The sequence below is a fragment of the Macaca mulatta genome, chromosome 11 (genome assembly GCF_049350105.2).
Source record: "Macaca mulatta isolate MMU2019108-1 chromosome 11, T2T-MMU8v2.0, whole genome shotgun sequence".
NCBI classification, from domain to species: Eukaryota; Metazoa; Chordata; class Mammalia; order Primates; family Cercopithecidae; genus Macaca; species Macaca mulatta.
In genome coordinates, this window is record NC_133416.1 from 119,178,849 (window position 1) to 119,199,937 (window position 21,089).

Here is a 21,089-nt window from a genome sequence, read left to right on the forward strand (position 1 = left end):
GTACTTTGGGAGGCCGAGGTGGGTGGATCACCTGAGGGCAGGAGTTTGAGACCAGCCTGGCCAACATGGTGAAACCCTGTCTCTATTAAAAACACAAAAATTAGCTGGGCATGGTGGCATGTGCCTGAACCCGGGAGGCGGAGGTTGCAGTGAGCTGAGATCATGCCAACGCACTCTACCCTGGGCGACAGACCAAGACTCTGTCTCAAAAAAAAAAAGACTGGGCTTCTTGGTTCTGGTGTCCCTCAGGGACTATGGATATAGGAATTCTTTCTTGCTTCCATCTATTTTTCTATATGCTGACTGCTTAGTAGTTTTTAAATGAAAAGAAGTTAACACAGCTTTCTAGGTGAAGCAGTCTTTTTTTGTTCTGTGCTATCATGAAATCAGGTCTCAGGATCTCTGGGACAATGAGAAGCCTCAAGATATGATCTTGACAGAATAAGGCCAGGTTACCCTCCATAACTTCCATGAAGCTCATGGTCTAAAACTGAAAGAGCTATCATTGAGCTCCCTGACATTTCTATAGAGAGCTCTTTTGGAAAGATCTCTGTAACTTACTTATCAGAATATCCTGTCTAATCTTCCATTATAATCCTCTTAGTCAATTTCTCTAATCTTAAAGATTTTGCCTTGGACATACCAAGGTATGCATCAAGTGAGAATAAGACCACCTTTGTGATCATCAGATTATTAGGTCTAGATGTTTTGATTACTTATCATTCCAGTCACCTTGTCCATTTGGCTTTCCCTTTGTTTCGGCATCATAGTATATGATGCTCTGGCCTCAGACTGGCCTTCATAACTTAGCTGGAGAAACCAAGTATCACTGTTACATGATTCACGAGGAAGAAACAGATTAGATAGATATTCCTGCCCCGGAATGAAGCTCTGGAGTCTGAGAATCTTTTCTTTCCCAAAAGATTTAAATTTTACCTATAAGTCACTAATTTGCTTGTTCACTCATTTATCCTATAAACATATATTTAGCACTTACTATTAGGCTGAACCATGTGAAATTGATGATATTAGACCATTTTCACCTATAAAAATGGCAAGTTGTTGATACTGTTCAACCTAACTTTATACTTTGATAAATGAACACAATGAAACCAACCTTGTACTTCTGCTTATAAATGCAAGTTAACAGTTATTGATTACTAGAGGTTTTTTTAGTCTCTATTTCTCATAAATCTTATTGTTCCTCTAACTTCAAAAGATTAGTCTTAGTATTCTAGAATGGGGTGATCCCTATTGTTCAAGTCCTAGAACAGAATTGAACATATGAGACTAAGATGTGGTATGTCTAAAGATCCCACTGTCACTTTTTTATAGTAGTTTTCTTTATGAGTTTCCAAAACTCTTCACAGAATAGAAACCCAGGATTTTCTGTGTCCAACTTTAGAGACAGTAATAGCAATAGCAAGACCTGAGCAAGTTGTTGCATGTCCCCTACCCCCACTTCCCCTGCAACCATGGAGTAGAGAGCCTTGAAATGACACATATAAATAATAATCTAGAATTTATTTTTTCTAGAAAAGACTTGGACAAATCTAACATCCATCAAGGTAACATGAGTCTATCTCTGAGATGGAAAGTGTCTTCCTCTCCCTGAACCCCTAGACTTTAAGGATCACTAGTAAATCTGGGAATAACCGCAGAGATACTGCCAGTTCACCTAGAATGACTACCAACCAATGGCACTATATTTCCTTTGAGTTCTGCAGTTTAGGGCATAGTTAGAAAAGATTTAAGATGTCCTTTCCCAACATTCTTTCCAATCCATTAGCGCAGAATAACTCCAGTTCCTGGATGTTCCAGTATTGTAGTTTCAAAGAATGGTAGAAGTACTGGTAGGAAAAGTAAGGGCGGATTCCAGTGAATTTAAGCCCCTGCTATAGAATCTCTTCTGTGAGCATAATAATGGTGTCTGGGTATCTGCATCACGCCGAGCCTCCTGCTTTAGTTGGTGGAATTTGTGCTGCGTCCAGCCATATACTCCACAGTTGAGTAGACCCTGAGATGTTGCCGTCAGAGCCTGGAGGAGATGAAGGGGTGATGCAGCCCATGCTTCAGGTTTTCAGGGATCCAGGGAATAATTCCCACTCCCCTTATTCATAAAGCATTGTTACATTTTCCCTATCTCAAACATGAAGATCTGACTTCAGTTTTTTGTATTTTTCTAGTTTGTCCTGAACTCACTCTCTACACTACACTGTTATGGATGACTAAGAGTTGGTCATATTTCTTAGTATATACACAGGGATAATGAAGTAGCTTCAATGCCCCTCCTTATTACCTCAGGGTAGCCTTGAGAAAACTCTCATCAGAATAGTCAGATAGCCCAAAAATCTTCTTAAACCCAATAAAGAAAAAAAAGAGAGATGATCATTCCATCCCCTCCTCATCATTCACCAAGAATAGCTCATTTATCCCATTCAATTCACTCTGGATGGGAAAGAACCATGTCACTATCAATGTTTCATAAGAACATGCCTGGCAGATCTGGTTTATTTTTACTGTCCATTCCTTAAAAACACATCAGTAAAATGAAGTTGACCAGAGATATATATGCTCTGGAATGCATGGGGGTACTTTTACATCATCATCTACCTCGACTTTGAGAAAATTTTCACATTATTCATAACTGAGTGTAAATAATACATTTTCTATTTTGCAATGTAGAAATACCCTGAGGGAAAAATTGTGCTTACCGAGTAAAGGTAGTATAAGAAAATAGGCTGAGCGGGTATAAGAACAGAGATACTAGACGTTGAAGGTGTTACCTGGAGAACATAAAGGGCCATGTGAAGCTTGGTGTCCTGTGGCTTAGTCAGCTTTATGATCATCAGAATGACAGCTGTGAATACACAAAGTGTAAACCTTTTTTTCAGTCCTGACTGTCTAAAGTATCAGGTTCCTCCACACACATGCCTGAGCATTATCAGAATGGAAACAACAGGCATAATAAAATCCATCAGTGAGGTTAACGTGTTATGCAAACCAATGAGTCTTAGGCCTCCAACTTCTAGTCTTTATTGATGAAACTTTGTAGATTATTAGTGTAGTAATGGTAGCAGGATATACTATAGGAAGGTAATAATTTATACTTCCTATCAATTCAGATTTTCCCAAGCTCTTTCATAAAAATTATCCAATCTGGGTGGGCACAGTGGCTCATGCCTATAATCCCAGCACTTTGGGAGGCCAAGGTGGGCAGATCACCTGAGGGCAGGAGTTTGAGACCAGCCTGGCCAACATGGTGAAACCCTGTCTCTATTAAAAACACAAAAATTAGCTGGGCATGGTGGCATGTGCCTGTAATCCCAGCTACTTGGGAAGCTGAGGCAGGAGAATTGCTTGAACCTGTGAGGCGGAGGTTGTAGTGAGGTGAGATGGCACCACCACACTCCAGCCTGGGCAACAGAGGTAAGACTCTATCTCAAAAAAAAAAAAAAAAAAAAAAAAAAAATTATCCAACCTGATCCTCACTATAACCTTATGTACTAGGAAGGGCAGGTGTTAATATCTCCAAATCTGTCATGATGTTTTTTCCTCTTATATTGTGGTGCATATCATGTCTAATTATCTTAATTTCTAAAACATAAGAAGCAAAAGGAGTTAAGGAGGTTAGTAAAAACTGGAAATATGGGTAGGGCCCATACAAATTTTATAAGCTGAATAGGAATTTGCAGCCATTCTTCTTTTTTTTTTTTTTTTTTTTTTTGAGACAAAGTCTCGCCCTGTCGCCCAGGCTGGAGTGCAGTGGTGCGATCTCGGCTTACTGCAAGCTCTGCCTCCCGGGTTCACGCCATTCTCCTGCCTCAGCCTCCCAAGTAGCTGGGACTACAGGCACCTGCCACCACACCTGGCTAATTTTTTTTTTTTTTTTTTTTTTTTTGGTATTTTTAGTAGAGACGGGGTGTCACTGCGTTAGCCAGGATGGTCTCGATCTCCCGACCTCATGATCCGCCCGCCTCGGCCTCCCAAAGTGTTGGGATTACAGGTGTAAGCCACCGCACCCGGCCACAGCCATCCTTCTTAGTGAGACCACTTTGCTTGATCAGAACCTAATAACTGCCCTCTTCACTGCCCATCTCTTCTCGTTAAGATACCTACCTGGGCCCCAACAGCAAAAGAAGGCCATTGGGTATAAGCGTACCCGCTGGTCCACAATGTGAATCACTGCCCACTGTTCACTCCCCAGAAAGCCAGATGACTTCACAAACTTCTTATACAATGTCTGGGCCCGGATAAGTAAGACCTAAATATGAGTACAGCAGTGAGCAGTTTGCTTAAAGCTTAGTAAAACGCCCCTCTATCCTCCTGTCATTTAAATCTATCCTCCTATCATTTAAAAAAGATTATTCTCTTAGAATCTCACAACAGGAATGACCCCATTCTCTTGTCTTTACTTTCTGAGATCAGGCTTTTTTTCTGAGAGAAAATTACTTTCAGAGTGAACTTTTACTAGGTTAGGGAAATGGACAGATACTAGCCAAACTTGCGTACCATGTTTAACACATGAACCTTACATCAGCCTCTGGGCATTTCCCCCTCTGAGGCTAATCACAGTTTACACAGGAAATTAAAAGTAAGCTCTAACTAGTTCCTCTTAAAACACTTTATTAAGAGATTCTGTTAAAAAGTATTCTATGCTTAACACATTTAAACACTTTAGCACCATGGCTGAGCTTAAATTCTCAACTCTAAGCAACACAAGTTTTAGAAAGTCACTTCTTGCCGGGCGTGGTGGCTCACGCCTGTAATCCCAACACTTTGGGAGGCTGAGGCAGGCAGATCACAAGGTCAGGAGTTCAACACCAGCCTGACCAACATGGTGAAAACCGTCTCTACTAAAAATACAAAAATTAGCCAGTTGTGGTGGTGTGTGCCTGTAATTCCAGCTACTCAGGAGGCTGAGGCAGGAGAATTGCTTGAACCCGGGAGGCAGAGGTTGTAGTGAGCTGAGATGCGCCACTGCACTCCAGCCTGGGCAACAGACCAAGACTCCGTCTCAAAAAAAAAAAAAAAAGAAAAAGAAAAAAAAAAGAAAGTCACTTCTTGCCTTTAGATGGAAAACAAATTGCTTTTCCCTACTTCAGCTGTCTGAATAAGGTTTAGCTCATGAAACAAATATAAATCAGTTCAAAAGTTCAATGTGGTTTTTCGCAAAAAATAAATTAGATAACACTCTTGGTAACAAATCTGAGTATTTTTCCTAATCCAGATCTACTCTCTAAGTTAATAACCTCATTACTTAATCAAGTTCAGCCATGTACATAGTCTCTTTTCCCTACATAAGCATCAAAAGGAGACTGGATTTTGAGAATACTTACATCTAAAAGAATCAGTTCACCACCTGCTGATTTTTTTTTTTTAAGAGATGGAGTCTTGCTCTGTCACCCAGGCTGGAGTGCAGTGGCATGATCTCAGCTCACTGCAACCTCCGCCTCCTGGGTTCAAGCAATTCTCCTCTCTCAGCCTCCCAAGTAGCTGGGACTACAGGTGCATGCTGCCATGCCCTGCTATTTTTTTTGTATTTTAGTAGAGACGGGGTTTCACTGTGTTGCCCAGGCGAGTCTTGAACTCCTGAGCTCAGGCAATCTGCCCGCCTCGGCCTCCCAAAGTGCTAGGATTACAGGCATGAGCCACTATGCCTGGCCACCATCTGCTGATTTTTAAAGAATCTAGAATGCTAATTCTGAATATATATTGAAACCTGGGCTATTCTAAAGAAGCAATCAGGAATCCTCAAGGTGCCAGGATTTGGGACCTGTCTCTCTTGTTAGTCAGTTCCAAACGTAAACCATCAAACCCATTTTAATATGAACTAGTCATTGTGAACTCTTTACAACCTGATGATTTGAACTGAGCCATCTCGTATGTGTATGTGTGTGTGTGTGTGTGTGTGTGTGTCTGTTTTTTTTTTTTTTTTGAGACGGAGTCTTGCTCTGTCGCCGAGACTGGAGTGCAGTGGCCGGATCTCGGCTCACTGCAAGCTCCGCCCCCCGGGTTTACGCCATTCTGCTGCCTCAGCCTCCCGAGTAGCTGGGACTACAGGCACCCGCCACCTCGCCCGGCTATTTTTTTGTATTTTTTACTAGAGACGGGGTTTCACCGGGTTAGCCAGGATGGTCTCGATCTCCTGACCTCGTGATCCGCCCGTCTCGGCCTCCCAAAGTGCTGGGATTACAGGCTTGAGCCACCGCGCCCGGCCATGTGTGTCTGTTTTAAGACAGAGTATCGGGCCGGGCGCGGTGGCTCACGCCTGTAATCCCAGCACTTTGGGAGGCCGAGACGGGCGGATCACGAGGTCAGGAGATCGAGACCATCCTGGCTAACCCGGTGAAACCCTGTCTCTACTAAAAAATATAAAAAAACTAGCCGGGCGAGGTGGCGGGCGCCTGTAGTCCCAGCTACTCCGGAGGCTGAGGCAGGAGAATGGCGTGAACCCGGGAGGCGGAGCTTGCAGTGAGCTGAGATCCGGCCACTGCACTCCAGCCTGGGTGACAGAGTAAGACTCCGTCTCAAAAAAAAAAAAAAAAAAAAAAAAAAGACAGAGTATCCTCTGTTGCCCAGGTTGGAGGGGCATGATCTCGGCTCACTGTGACCTCTGTCTCCTGGGTTCAAGCGATTCCCATGCCTCTGCCTCCTGAGTAGCTGGGACTATATGTACATGCCACCATGCCTGGCTAATTTTTGTATTTTTAGTAGAGACGGGGTTTAGCCATGTTGGCCAGGCTAGTTTCAAATTCCTGGCCTCAAGTGATCTACCTGCCTTGGCCTCCCAAAGTCCTGGTCTTACAGGTATGAGTCACTGTGCCCAGCCAAATTGAGCCATCTCTATAACTTATGTTTGAATTGCCAAAGGAAATTCCCCATAACTGTATCTAGTTCACAGGTACTAGTGGGATATACATTTGATCTGCAGGTAGATACCTTGTAATTCTTGAACTGAAATATAAAAAGAGGAGAAAATGATACGGAAAAATAGATATGGGAAATACAAAGGCATATATGCTCATTTACTGCTTTTGTATGAAACAGTTATGTAACTTATCCCCTGGCTAATTATTATAATTGTACATCATCCTGATGACATGAAATGAGTATCTGAAAACTTCATGAGCCACTTAACACTTTAGCCCCAGTTAGACACAGCATAAATGCAAATTTAATGGCCAAATGAAGAATTTTAAAAAGAAAATTATTTTCTTATTTGGAAAATTAAATCAAAGTATATGTTCTGTGTTTCACAGTGTCATCCTAACTATGTAAAGGATATATTTGACACACGAGTTTTCTGGCCATGGGGGATTGATGAAGCCTATATTAGTTGTAGAGTGAGTATAATTTTCACCTAATGAATACAAGCTGTTTTCTCTCTCTTATCATTTGATTTGGGGAAGTGCAAAAGTCTGAGGCAATAATTATATTGTCAAGATCTCCTAGCTACTTTCTTAGTTCTAGGACCACAAGAAGTGCCTCTCTGCCCCATCTTTCCCAAGTCCTGGGAATACTGGCCCATCCCCCTCATTTCCCCATCTCTCCACAAAGGAAGGTAGGGTGGTACCATACCATAATGGTAAGGAGGCTGAGTACAAAGCTGCCCAGGAAAATGGTGATACCATAAAAATAAAGTGTGCTACAGACAGATGTGTTGGCAGAAGGTGGGAGTTCAGCCACGGCTGATGGTGGTGAGTGCATCAGGATACACCTAGGAAGAAAATCAATAAACAGAAGTACCACTACAGATTTAAGAAAAGAGCTGCTCAACAAAAGTTAATAAGCATGTTATTTTACTTATCATTTTGCTAACTCTTGACCATAAAACCTTGTCTCTCCCCCACAGACACATTATCTTGTAGTCACTTTGTGTTACACTTTTACTTAACGTATTTTTAGCCTTTACTACATCTTATTCCCTAGCCCATTTCTAATATTAGCACTTTGGTCAGAATGTATGTAGAAAGTCTTTTTCCAGCTTTATTTATAGAAACAAATAGGTGTAGTCTGCCATGAAAATGATACATTTAGTTCTTACTTACTTGTGGCTCTGACTGAAGTTTTGGAAACATTCGCTAGTATTGCCCAGACAGAATACAGGTGTCATCAATAGTAGAGGTATCAAGCTGGGAGGGAAAAAAAGTATCACCCTAATATCCAGTCTTTTTCATGCCCTTCCTCTTTTGCAGAATATTCTCCTGCTCTTCCCTCAACTCTATCATCCCACCAATCTCCACAAATAACACATTTCATTTCTTCAAGAAAAATACCTCAAATACCTTAGGTATTCCTTCTTTTCCAGTTCCTAGGGAAGTACAATGCAGTGGGGAATTAATTTTATATCTAGGTTAATGAACCCTACCATAGTTTCACAGAGAATCTCTGGGAGCTGTATGGTCAGATAAAAATGCAAGTGGGTCAAAGTGAAAGGAAAATCTACTAAGGAGTTCTGTGTGCAGTCTCTTTTACTTTCTGTGGTGACTAGGGATAATCTCATTCTCATCAGCCCCTTCTTGGAAGCTTTTCCAAAATGTAGCTTTAAATAGCCAGCTATTTATCCAACTAAATACAGCCAGCTTCCTGTAAGAGGAAAAGATCCAGGAGCAAAAGTCACAAAGTCTAAAACCAACTCTGATACGGCCACCACTTTAGGTGAGATCCAAACCCTTTCTGGACTCTGTAATCCTAAGAGTCTTACCCAATGTTATAAAATAGATGATATCCTGAAGACCGTCTATTACAACTCTTTATGATACAGGAAAAGGAATAAGTGATCCAAAGACTCAAAGAAATTTTTCAAGGTTACATAGAGTTGATGGTAGAATTGGAGCTAAAACCCAAATCTATAACATCAAGCTACTTCCCTATTCAACGTGGAAAAATGGAACCAATGAACACATATTTGTTGTTTCTAAGTTAGGCTCTGTGAGGACTTAGGAGTGACAACAGAAATAAAGGGCATTGTCCTATTTGTTCCCACCTGAACACCAGAATAATGAGAGTCTACACCTTGCTAAGAAGTAAAGAAAAAATCTTACCTTGAGAAAACAAAGGCCATTTGACCAACTCGACAAGTATAATCTATCACCTGTGAAAAGAACAAATGTGAGAAATGTCTTAAGACACTGTCAATCATATAATTATAAATACCAAGTCATCAGTTAACACTCAATAGAACAAAAAGATTTCCAAAAGCCAGTTTGCTTCTGTCAAGCAATATTTGCTATAAAATTCATCAAATAGATAGTTCCTTATTAGCACTGTATATAATAGAATTTTATCTCTATTACTATATTCTAAAAAGTACAACAACAACAACAAAGCCACAAAGAAAGCCTGCAGGAAGTAGCCTAATATGGAATTTGGGTACTCAAACAAATTCTCTTAAAAAGACAGGCATATATGAAATCATATAGTAATCCTCCATCTTCTAATAACAGTTCAGCTCTTTTCTCTTAGACCCAGAGAGGTGTGGACTTTTTCAGGCTTTATGAGTGGAATGAAACCCTTCTTATAAGATGACCAGTAAAAAGTGTAATAGGCCAGGATTAGTATAATAGGGCAGGGTCAAATATGCCCTTTGGATGTAAGACTGTTAAGATACTAGATGATAGAACATTTTCAAAATCTTGACTTGTGTTAGACACCGTAAAACAACTTATAGAAGAATTATTCCTATCCTCTAGGACTTTATGATGTAAGACTGAATAGAACATCTTAAAGAAATAATAGAATTAAAAATAAGCTTTTTTCTAGTTTTTAGACAGAAAAAATATATTTGGAATGGCATTGTTAGGGATCAATAAGCATTAAGTGAGCAATTAATCAATAATCAGATATTGGTAATTAATCTGCCCCAAACAGTTTGGACCAGGAATAGGACAGCTACTGTTGACTTTAGGGAAACAAGTAAAATTGTTTTTTGTGACCCCTCCCACTCACTTCCCTTCTTCACTTTTCATTCTTTCCTCTGTCAGGTGGTTATCCTGTGTTTAACTCTTATTTTTACCTGGGTACCAATGAATCTCTGATAAAAAGCTTATTGTTGGCTGGGTGCCGTGGCTCACGCCTGTAATCCTAGCACTATAGGAGGCCGAGGCAGATGGATCATGAGGTCAAGTGATCAAGACCATCTGGGCCAACATGGTGAAACCTTGTCTCTACTAAAAATACAAAAATTAGCTGGCTGTGGTGGCACCTGTAGTCCCAGCTACTCGGGAGGCTGAGGCAGGAGAATCGTTTGAACCCGGGAGGTGGAGGTTGCAGTGAGCAGAGATTACGCCACTGCACTCTGCACTCCAGCCTGATAACAGAATGAAAATCCGTCTCAAAAAAAAAAAAAAAGTTTATGGCAGAAGTCTTGCGTTTATGGCAGAAGTCTTGCTAGGGTATTCAAAGAGAACTCAGGCTGAACACGGTGGCTCACATCTCTAATCCCAGCACTTGGGGAGGACAAGGCAGAAGGTTCACTTGAGCCCAGGAGTTTGAGACTAGCCTAGGCAACATAATATGACCCTCCCATCTCTACAAAACTACAATTAAAAAAAGAGAAAAGAAAAAATTAGCCAGGCATGGTGGCACACACCTGTGGTCCCAGCAACTTGGGAGGCTGAGATGGGGGGATCACTTGGACCCAGGAGACTGAGGCAGCAGTGAGCTGTGATCATACCACTGCACTCCAGCCTGAGTGACAGAGTGAAATCTTGTATCAAAAAAACAAAAAGAAAAGAAAACCCAAAGAAGAAAAAGTATCTTCAAAGCTCTTTGTGTGTGTGTGTGTGTGTGTGCGCGCGTGTGTGTATGTAGCTATAATAGCAGACTAATAGGTAGTAGAGTTAATATATCAGGCCGTGGTTGGGCACGGTGGCTTATGCCTGTAGTCCCAGCACTATGGGAGGCCAAGGTGGGTGAATCACCTGAGGTCAGAAGTTCAAGACCAGCCTGGCCATGTCTCTACTGAAAATACAAAAATTAGCCGGGTATGGTGACATGCACCGGTAGTCCCAGCTACTTAGGAGGCTGAGGCAGGAGATCGCTTGAACCTGGGAGGCGGAGGTTGCAGTGAGTCAAGATCGCGCCACTGCACTCCAGCCTGGACAACAGAGTGAGACTCTGCCCCCAAATATACACACACACACACACACACACACACACATATATATATACACACACATAAATACTTTTTCCTCTTTGGGTTTTCATTTTTTTTTGAGACAAGGTGTTACCCAGGCTGGAGGGGAGTGGTATGATCACAGCTCACTGTGGCCTCAATCTCTTGTCCCCTACCAAAAAAAAAAAAAAAATATATATATATATATATATATATATATATATATATATATATCTTAGGCTAAAGCTTTTCTTCTTGAAACCAGTGACAGAGTATGGGTTATAAAGAGAAATATAGTATACGCATCTGTATGCATAGAAAGCAGTAGGATACCATATTTTAGAGCTAATCTCATGTCCTTCCCATTTTTCTTTCAAATATTTTTTGTTCTGCTGCCAGGAGCTCAAGCCTCAGAAAATTATTGCCCCATGTTTTCTCCATTCTTGGCTTCCAGTCTAATCATGGCAACTTCTTTAGGGAATGACTTGTGGCTGAATAAGTCTCACAATCTATAGTCAGTCTATTGGCTTTTGAGTGAATGAATGAATAAATAAAAACTTGAAATGCTATCCCTGTAAGGCTGTTGGACTTTTTATACATTCACTTACCTAAAGGGAAAGATATTGAATAATTCTTTCTTTCTTTTTTTTTTTTTTTGAGACGGAGTAGTCTTACTCTCATCCAGGCTGGAGTGCAGTAGCACAATCTCGGCTCACTGCAAGCTCTGCCTCCTGGGTTCACGCCATTCTCCTGCCTCAGCCTCCTGATAGCTGGGACCACAGGCGCCCACCACCACGTCTGGCTAATTTTTTGTATTTTTAGTAGAGATGGGGTTTCACCGTGTTATCCAGGATGGTCTCAATCTCCTGACCTCATGATCCGCCCACCTTGGCCTCCCAAAGTGCTGGGATTACAGGCGTGAGCCACCGCGCCCGGCCATTATTTCTTTATAGTATCTTTCAGTTACAGAATACTAAAGGATATATAGCCACGGGTCCTTACTAACTTGTAGGGAGCTAAGAAACTATGTGAGTTTAAAATATGGAAGAGTAGGCCAGGCACGATGGCTCATGCCTGTAATCTCGGCACTCTGGGGGGCCGAGAAGGGCAAATCACGAGGTCAGAAGATCGAGACCATCCTGGCCAACATGGTGAAACCCCATCTCTACGATAAATACAAAAATTAGCTGGGCATGGTGGCACATGCCTGTAATCCCAGCTACTTGGGGGGCTGAGACAGGAGAATCGCTTGAACCAGGAGGTCAGAGGCTGCAGTGAGTCGAGATCGCGCCACTGCACTCCAGCCTGGCGACAGAGCGAGACTCTATCTCAAAAAAAACAAACAACAAAAAAAGAAGAGTAATTATTAGTATGGAATAAATACCCAGAGGTAAACTAAAGAAAAGGGCCCAGAGTATAATCCTGTGTTGCACAATACAGTAGCTATAGCTGCATGTGGCTAATTAAATTAAAATTAATTAAAATTAAATAAAATTTAAAATTCAATTCCTCAATCACACTGGCCACATTATAGGTGTTTGGTATCCACATATAGCTAGTAGCTACTGAACTAGACTGTGAATTAAAAATTTTTATTATTGAAAAACTTTGAACAGCTCTTATGTAAACTATGATATCTTGTTCAGGATACTGCTTAAGGGCCTCTTCATGTTACTTTTTCAGTTATTTCCTCAGTGCCCTTTCTCCTTACAGCAAGAGAGAGTGAGAGAAGAAATTTTAAAAGCACTCTCTGCCCCTGCCCTTCTTCAAACATGAACATCTAGAACAACAGAAAAAAGTAAGAAGAGTATCTCCTTAAGAAGTTAATCAGGGCCAAGTGTGGTGGCTCAAGCCTGTAATCCCAGCACTTTGGGAGGCCGAGGTGGGTGGATCACAAGGTCAGGAGATCAAGACCATCCTGGCTAACACAATGAAACCCCGTCTCTACTAAAAATACAAAAAATGAGCCAGGTGTGGTGGCAGGTGCCTGTAGTCCCAGCTACTCAGGAGGCTGAGGCAGGAGAATGGCATGAACCTGGGAGGCAGAGCTTGCAGTGAGCCGAGATCGCACCACTGTACTTCAGCCTGCGCAACAGAGCAAGACTCCGTCTAAAAAAAAAAAAAATCAATCAGATGAAGAGTTCATAGAATCATAGCATCTTGGAGGTGGAAGGGACATTAAAGATCACACAGACTAACATTTCATTTTATTTTATTTTATTTATTTATTTTTTTAGACAGAGTTTTGTTCTCGTTGCCCAGGCTGGAGTGCAATGGCACAATCTTGGCTCACTGCAACCTCTGCCTCCTGGGTTCAAGCAATTCTCCTGCCTCAGCCTCCCAAGTAGCTGGGATTACAGGTATGTGCCACCATGCCCAGTTAATTTTGTATTTTTAGTAGAGATGGGGTTTCTCCATATAGGTCAGGTTGGTCTTGAACTCCCAACCTCAGGTGACCCGCCCGCTTCTGCCTCCCAGTGTGCTGAGATTACAGGTGTGAGCCACCATGCCCGGCCAACATTTCATTCTGTTTGTTTGTTTGCTTTTTTTTTTTGTTTTATTTTTGAGATGGAGTCTCTCACTGTCGCCCAGGCTGGAGTACAGTGTGGCGTGATCTCGGCTCACTGCAAGCTCTGCCTCCCAGGTTCACGCCATTCTCCTGCCTCAGCCTCCCAAGTAGCTGGGACTACAGGCACCTGCCACCACGTCTGGCTAATTTTTTGTATTTTTAGTAGAGACTGGGTTTCACCATGTTAGCCAGGATGGTCTCAATCTCCTAACCTCGTGATCTGCCCACCTCAGCCTCCTAAAGTGTTGGGATTACAGGCGTGAGCCACTGCACCCAGCCAACACTTCATTTTACAATGAAAAATTGGAGGTGCAAGAAAGGGAGATGGTATGTCTAAGGTCACAACAGGAGATAAATAACAGAACTGGGTCTCCCAGGGTTGGCATGGAGTCAAGAAGAATTTCCCTTCCTGAATCAAACCAGGCAGGCATGCCAGCACTGTAAATAATATTCCTATAATCAAACCTGTGTGTGTATGTGTGTGTGTGTGTGAGAGAGAGAGAGAGAGAGAGAGAGAGAAAGGGAGAGGAGGAAGTGATGTCAAAAGAATGAAAACTGTGGGAACACGTTTTTCCTTCGATTAACCTCCATAAATGCACCTAGCTAGGGCTACATGCTTACACTGTTTATCAGGGATATACGGGGATTGTTTTTACATACTATTATTTTTTTTTTTTTGAGACAGGGTCTGTCTCTGTCACCCAGGCTGGGGTACAGTGGCTCAAGTGATCCTCCTGCTGCAGCCCCCCAAGTTGCTAGGACTCCAGGCATGCGCTACAATGCCTGGCTAATTTTTTTGGTATCTTTTGTAGAGATGGGCTTTCACCACTTTGCCCAGACTGGCCTCGAATTCCTGGGCATAAGCAATCTGCCCCCCTCAGCCTCCCTAACTGCTGGGATTACAGGTAGGAGTCACCACACCTGGCTTAGCATACTATTATTAACTATCAGCTCTGAATAAAACTTACCAGTGGAGATGTGCTCTGTCCACTCTGGGTGTGTTTCATCCTCAGTTCTGTGTACAAATACCAGATGTAATTGATGGTGTAGAGAAATGAGGAAATGTAGAATATCTAGGTTAAAATCAAAACAACCCATCACAACTATCTCACTCTGACACTGTGAAGTTCTTTCAACATATTCCATTATTTTCTATTATGGGAATCCTACCTACTAGTCTATTAGTAATGTACCATCTAGTGTCTATCAGGCAAAACCATACCAAGTCTGAAATTCTTTTTTTTGTGTGTGTGACAGAGTTTTTACTCTTGTTGCCTAGGCTGAGTGCAGTGGCACAATCTTGGCTCACTGTAACCTCTGCCTCCCGGGTTCAAATGGTTCTCCTGCCTCAGCCTCCCGAGTAGCTGAGATTACAGGCACGTGTCAGTATGCCCCGCTAAATTTTATTGTATTTTTGGTAGAGATGGGGTTTCACCATGTTGGCCAGGCTGGTCTCGAACTCCTGACCTCAGGTGATCCACTCACCTTGGCTTCCCTAAGTGCTGGGATTACAGGTGTGAGCCATCGCACCTGGTCCCAAGTCTGAAATTCTAACAGGCCTACCTAAAACATGCCCTGCTTTCTTATTTTATCCTTTGGACTGTTCAGAAGAACCACAGCATTATCCCACCTCTACCTGCCCAACAGTCCCACTTTTATGAAGATATCATATAATCTTTTTCTATTTTATTTTTTGGTTGTTTTTTTTTTTTTTTTTTTTTTTTGAGACGGAGTCTCGCTCTGTCGCCCAGGATGGAGTGCAGTGGCCGGATCTCGGCTCATTGCAAGCTCCGCCTCCCGGGTTTACGCCATTCTCCTGCCTCAGCCTCCTGAGTAGCTGGGACTACAGGCGCCCGCCACCTCGCCCGGCTAGTTTTTTGTATTTTTTAGTAGAGATGGGGTTTCACCGTGTTAGCCAGGATGGTCTTGGTCTCCTGACCTCGTGATCCACCCGTCTCGGCCTCCCAAAGTGCTGGGATTACAGGCTTGAGCCACCGCGCCCAGCCTTTCTATTTTATTTTTTAATTGGAAAGGCAATAAGGATTTCTACTTCTAGTAATGACAGGCTAAGCTATTTGAATCAACTTTCCATTCAAAAGTACTAAACATGATGAATAAGATATATTTTTTAAAATCCTTAAAAGAACCTAAGAACTGAGATGATATCAAAGAACTAGTAGGATAAAATCTAAGGGAAGGAATTTCTACTTCCAGCTTTGATGAGATAACAGGAATAGAATTTACCCTCCAGCCTTAAACAACTAAAAATTGAATAAAATATATGAAAACATCCAGTTTTCAAACAGTAGGCAACAAGCAGAAGAGAATAGCAATCCCTGAAAAAAGAAAAGCAAGGTGAGTCCATCAAGTGCCCCAGCTCACCAGCTGGTAAGAGAACAAGAGGGCTGGGCATGGTAGCTCACCCTGTAATCTCAGCACTTTGTGAGGCCAAGGTGGGCGGATCACGAGGTCGAGATCGAGACCATCCTGGCCAACATGGTGAAACCCCATCTCCACTATAAATACAAAAATTAGCTGGGCGTGGTGGTGCATGCCTGTAGTCTCAGCTACTTGGGAGACTGAGGCAGGAGAATCACTTGAACCCAGGAGGCAGATGTTGCAGTGAGCTGATATTGCACCACTGCACTCCAGCCTGGCGACAGAGCGAGACTCCATCTCAAAAAAAAAAAAAAAAGAAAAAAAAAAAAGAAAAAAAAAGAAAAGAAAAAACAAAGAAAAGAAAAAGAGTGAGTACAGGAGCGGGAATCCAAACAGACCACTGTCTTGGTGAGTTCAGAAGACAAAATTCAGAGTTTGGGAGGCCAAGGCAGCTAAAATTTGTCAAGTACAGTATCAGAGCAGGGGAAGCTATATAGTGACATGATTCTCAGGAGAGCTGCAGAGGTCACCCCAAGTCTTTGGTTAAGTATTAATCAATGTATATGGGAGAGAAAACCATGAAAACCAGAGAAAGAACCATCAGAAAGGAGTAGATGGGACAATCCCTAAAGCTCACACAGGGCCAAGAATAGTTTGTTTGCTTTCTCATCAACCAGAGTGGAAAAATACACAGGGCATAATCATAAGAAGAACATTGCTTCTGTAATGGGATCAAATTAGCCATACATAAAAGGCTGCCCTCACAATGCTTAAAAGCAAGCCTTCTAATTAGCGGGGTGTGGTGGTGCACGCCTGTAATCCCAGCACTTTGAGAGGCCGAGGCAGGCAGATCACCTGAGGTCAGGAGTCTGAGACCAGCCTGACCAATATGGTGAAACCCCATCTCTACTAGAAATACAAAAATTAGCTAGGCATGGTGGTGTGTGCCTGTAATCCCAGCCACTTGGGAGGCTGAGGCAGGAGATTCGCTTGAGTCTGGGAGGCGGAGGTTGCAGTGAGCTGAGATCACGCCACTGCACTCCAGCCTGGGCAATGGAGCAAGACTCTGTCTCAAAAAAATAAAAATCACAAAATTAGCTGGGCATGGTGGCATGCACCTGTGGTCCCAGCTACTCAGGGGTCTGAGGTGGGAGGATTGCTTGAGCCCAGGAGGTCGAAGCTGCAATGAGCTGTGATTGAACCACTGCATTCCAGCCTGGGAGACAGGGCAAGACCCTGTCTCAAACAATAATGATAGTAATAATAATAATAGTTTAGAAATAGGAAATTGGAACAGACCTATAACTAGTAAGGAGATTTAATCAGTAATCAAAAAATTTCCCCAAACACAAAGCCTAGAACCAAATGGCTTTACTGGTAAATTATATCAAACACTTAGAGAATAATTACCACCAAAACCTGTCAAGTGATTCCAAAAAGTTGAACAGGATGCAATGCTTCCCAACTCATTCTATGAAGCCAGCAAAACCCTGATAGCAAAGCCAGACAATGACACTACAAGAAAAGAACAGACCAATATCCCTGATGAAAACTGTTGTAAAAATCCTCAACAAAATAGTAGCAAACAAAATTCAACAGCACATTAAAAGGATTATATACCATGATGAAATAGGAGCTATTCCTGGAATGCAAGGATGGTTCAACACACAAAAATCAATTAATATATCACATTAATAGAAGTAAGGAAAAAACTATATGACTATTTCAATTAATGCAGAAAAGCATCTGACAAAATTCAATACCCTTTCATGATTTAAAAAAAAAAAAAAAAAAAAGCCACCAAAAAAAATCCCAAACTAGGAACAGAAGAAAACTATCTCAACAAAATAAAGGCTAGTACATATACACACTGGAGTACTATTCAGCAATAAAAAAAATGAGATCTGTCATTTGCAACTACATAGATGGAACTGGAGATCATTATATTAAGTGAAACAAGCCAGGCACAGAAAGGCAACCATTGTATATTTGCAGTTATTTGTGGAATCTAAAAATCAAAACAATTGAACTCATGGACATAAAGAGTAGAAGGATGGTACCAGAAGCTGGGAAGGGTAGTGGGAAGGTAGGAAAGAGGTGGAAATGGTTAATGCGTACAAAAAATATATATAGTAATGGGTACAAAATACATATATAATAATGAGTACAAAAATATATATAGTTAGAATAAATAAGACCCACTATTTGATAGCATAACAAGGTGACTATAGTCAACAATAACTTAATTGTACATTTTAAAAGAATTAAAACAGTATAATTGTATTGCTTATAACAGAAAGGAAAAATGCTTGAAGGGATGGATAACCCCATTCTCCATCATGTAATTATTTTACACTGCATGCCTGTATCAAAATATTTCATGTACCCCCATAAATATATATACCTACTATGTACCCACAAAATTTTAAAAAATTGTTTTAAATGTTACCAATTTATAGTCTTCCTCTACCAGAGGTATATAACAATTCCCATTTTATTACACATTTACAATATTAAATCATTTCATAAACAAAAAAGCAAAAACAAAATAAAAAAACAATAAAGGCCATATATGAAAAGCCCAGAGAAAACATCATACTCAATGATGAAAGACAAAGCTTTTCTTCTAAGTTCAGAACAAGGTGAGGATGCCTGCTTTTACCACTTCTATTCAATGTAGTTTTGGAAGTCCTAGCTAGAGCAATTAAACAAGAAGAAACACAAGATAATGAAATTGAAAAGGAAGATATAAAATCATATTTGTTTGCAGATAACACGATCTTATATGTAGAAAACTCTAAAGATTACACACGTGCGCGCGCACACACACACACACACGCAACTGTTCAAACAAATAATAGAATTCAGTCAAGTAGCCAGATACAAAACAACATGCAAAAATCAGATGCACTTCTACGTATCAACATGAACAGTCCAAAAAAGAAATTATGAAAATAGTTCCATTTACAATATCATTAAAAACAATAAAATACTTAGGAATAACTTAACCAAAGAGGCAAAAGACTTGTACACTAAAAAGTATGAAACATCGCTAAAAGAAATTAGAGAAGACACCAATAAATAGAGAGATACCCATGTTTATGGACTGGAAGAGTTACTATTTAGTTTTTTGTTTTTTGTTTTTTTGAGACAAGGTCTCGCTCTGTCACTCAGGCTGGAGTGTCGTGGCGGAATCATAGCTCACTGCAGCCTCAACCTCTTGGGCTCAAGCAATTCTCCCATCCCAGCCTCCAGAGTAGCTGGAATTACAGGTGCACACCACCACACCCAGCTAATTTTTGTATTTTTTGTAGAGACAGGGCCTCGCCATGTTTCCCAGGCTGTTCTCAAACTCCTGGGCTCAAGCAATCTGCCTGCCTCAGCTTCCCAAAGCGTTGGGATTGTAGGCATGAGCCATCACACCTGGCTGAAACACTTACTGTTGTTAAGATGTTCAATACTACCCTAAGTGACCTACAGATTCAATGCAATCTCTATCAAAATCACAATAACTTTTTTTTTGCAGAAATAAAATATACCATACTAAAATTCATATGGAATCTCAAGGGACCCTAAATAGCTAAAACAATCTTGAAAAAGAGAGGCCGGGCATGATGGCTCACGCCTGTATTCCCAGCACTTTGGGAGTTTGAGGTAGGAGGATCACTTGAGCCCAGAGGTTTGAGACCAGCCTGAGCAACATGGCAAGATCCTATCTCTACAGGAAAAAAAAAAAAAATTTAAAATTAGCCAGGTGTGGTGATGTGCACCTGTGGTCCTAGCTACTCAGGAGGCTGAGACAGGAGGATCCCTTCAGCCCAGAAGGTCGAGGCTGCAGTGAGCCAAGATCATCCCACTGCACTCCAGCCTGGGCGACAGAGCAAGACCCTGTCTCAAAAAGTAAAAAGTTGGAAGACTCACACTTTCTGGTTTCATACAGAACGAATGGATCAGAATTTCAAGCCTGTAATCCCAGTACTTTGGGAGGCCGAGGCGGGCGGATCACGAGGTCAGGAGATCGAGACCATCCTGGCTAACACGGTGAAACCCCGTCTCTACTAAAAATACAAAAAGAAATTAGCCGGGCGTGGTGGCGGGCGCCTGTAGTCCCAGCTACTCCGGAGGCTGAGGCAGGAGAATGGCGTGAACCCGGGAGGCGGAGCTTGCAGTGAGCCGAGATCGCGCCACTGCACTCCAGTCTGGGTGACAGAGCGAGACTCCGTCTCAAAAAAAAATAAAAAAATAAAAAAATAAAAATAAAGCCCAGAAATAAATCCTACATATATAATCAAATGATTTTGACAAGGGTGCCATGATCATTCAATGGGGAAAGGACACTCTTTTCAACAAATGGGGCCAGGCATGGTGGCTCACGCCTGTAATCCCAATGCTATGGAAGGCTGAGGCAGGAAGACTGCTTGAGCCCAGGAGTTCAAGACTAGTGTGAACAACATAGGAGGCCCCATCTCTACCAAAAATACAAAAATTATCCAGGTGTGGTGGCATGCACCTGTAGTCCCAGCTACTTGGGAGGCTGAGGTGGGAAGATCAATTGAGCCCAGAAGGTCGAGGCTACAGTGAGCCATGATCATGTCACTGCACTCCAGTCTGGGTAACAGACCAAGATTCTGTCTCAAATAAATAAATAAATGGTACCAGGAAAACTGAACATCCACATGCACGAGAATGAAGTTGGACCCTTACTTTACACCACATACGAAAATCTACAAATAGATCACAGACTTAAACGTAAGACTAAAACTATAAAACTCTTAAAAGAAAATATAGTGTAAAAGCTTCATAACGTTAGATTTGAAAATGATTTCTTGGGTAGGACACCAAAAACATAAGCAACAAAAGAGAAAATGAACTGTAACAAAATTTATAAAACTTACATGCATCAGAGGACACAACAGAATAAAAAGGCAGCCTACAGAATGGGAGACAATATTTGCACATTGTATGTCTGGCAGGGGATTAATATAAATACTTTATAAAGAATTCTTACAGCTCAGTAACAAA

General features: G+C 41.6%; 1 protein-coding gene across 16 annotated transcripts in view; it reads right to left on the minus strand.

The window, feature by feature from the left end:
• TMEM116 (transmembrane protein 116) overlaps nucleotides 1-21,089 on the minus strand; it is a 128,859-nt gene that overhangs the window by 76,304 nt on the left and 31,466 nt on the right. For 6 of the 16 annotated variants that reach the window (XM_028829918.2, XM_028829914.2, XM_028829913.2 and 3 more), the window contains 7 exons: nucleotides 14,657-14,761; nucleotides 9,048-9,097; nucleotides 8,052-8,135; nucleotides 7,582-7,720; nucleotides 4,120-4,264; nucleotides 2,787-2,860; nucleotides 1,508-2,038 (listed from right to left, as the gene is read on the minus strand). In XM_028829918.2, the coding sequence (XP_028685751.1) occupies nucleotides 1,832-2,038; nucleotides 2,787-2,860; nucleotides 4,120-4,264; nucleotides 7,582-7,720; nucleotides 8,052-8,135; nucleotides 9,048-9,097; nucleotides 14,657-14,695 (738 nt within the window). In that variant the 5' untranslated portion in view covers nucleotides 14,696-14,761 and the 3' untranslated portion in view covers nucleotides 1,508-1,831. Of the gene's footprint in view, nucleotides 1-1,507; nucleotides 2,039-2,786; nucleotides 2,861-4,119; nucleotides 4,265-7,581; nucleotides 7,721-8,051; nucleotides 8,136-9,047; nucleotides 9,098-14,656; nucleotides 14,762-17,477; nucleotides 17,583-20,962; nucleotides 20,998-21,089 lie in introns of those variants that run through there. The other 10 variants (XM_077955224.1, XM_077955223.1, XM_077955226.1 and 7 more) reach the window with 5 other exon arrangements.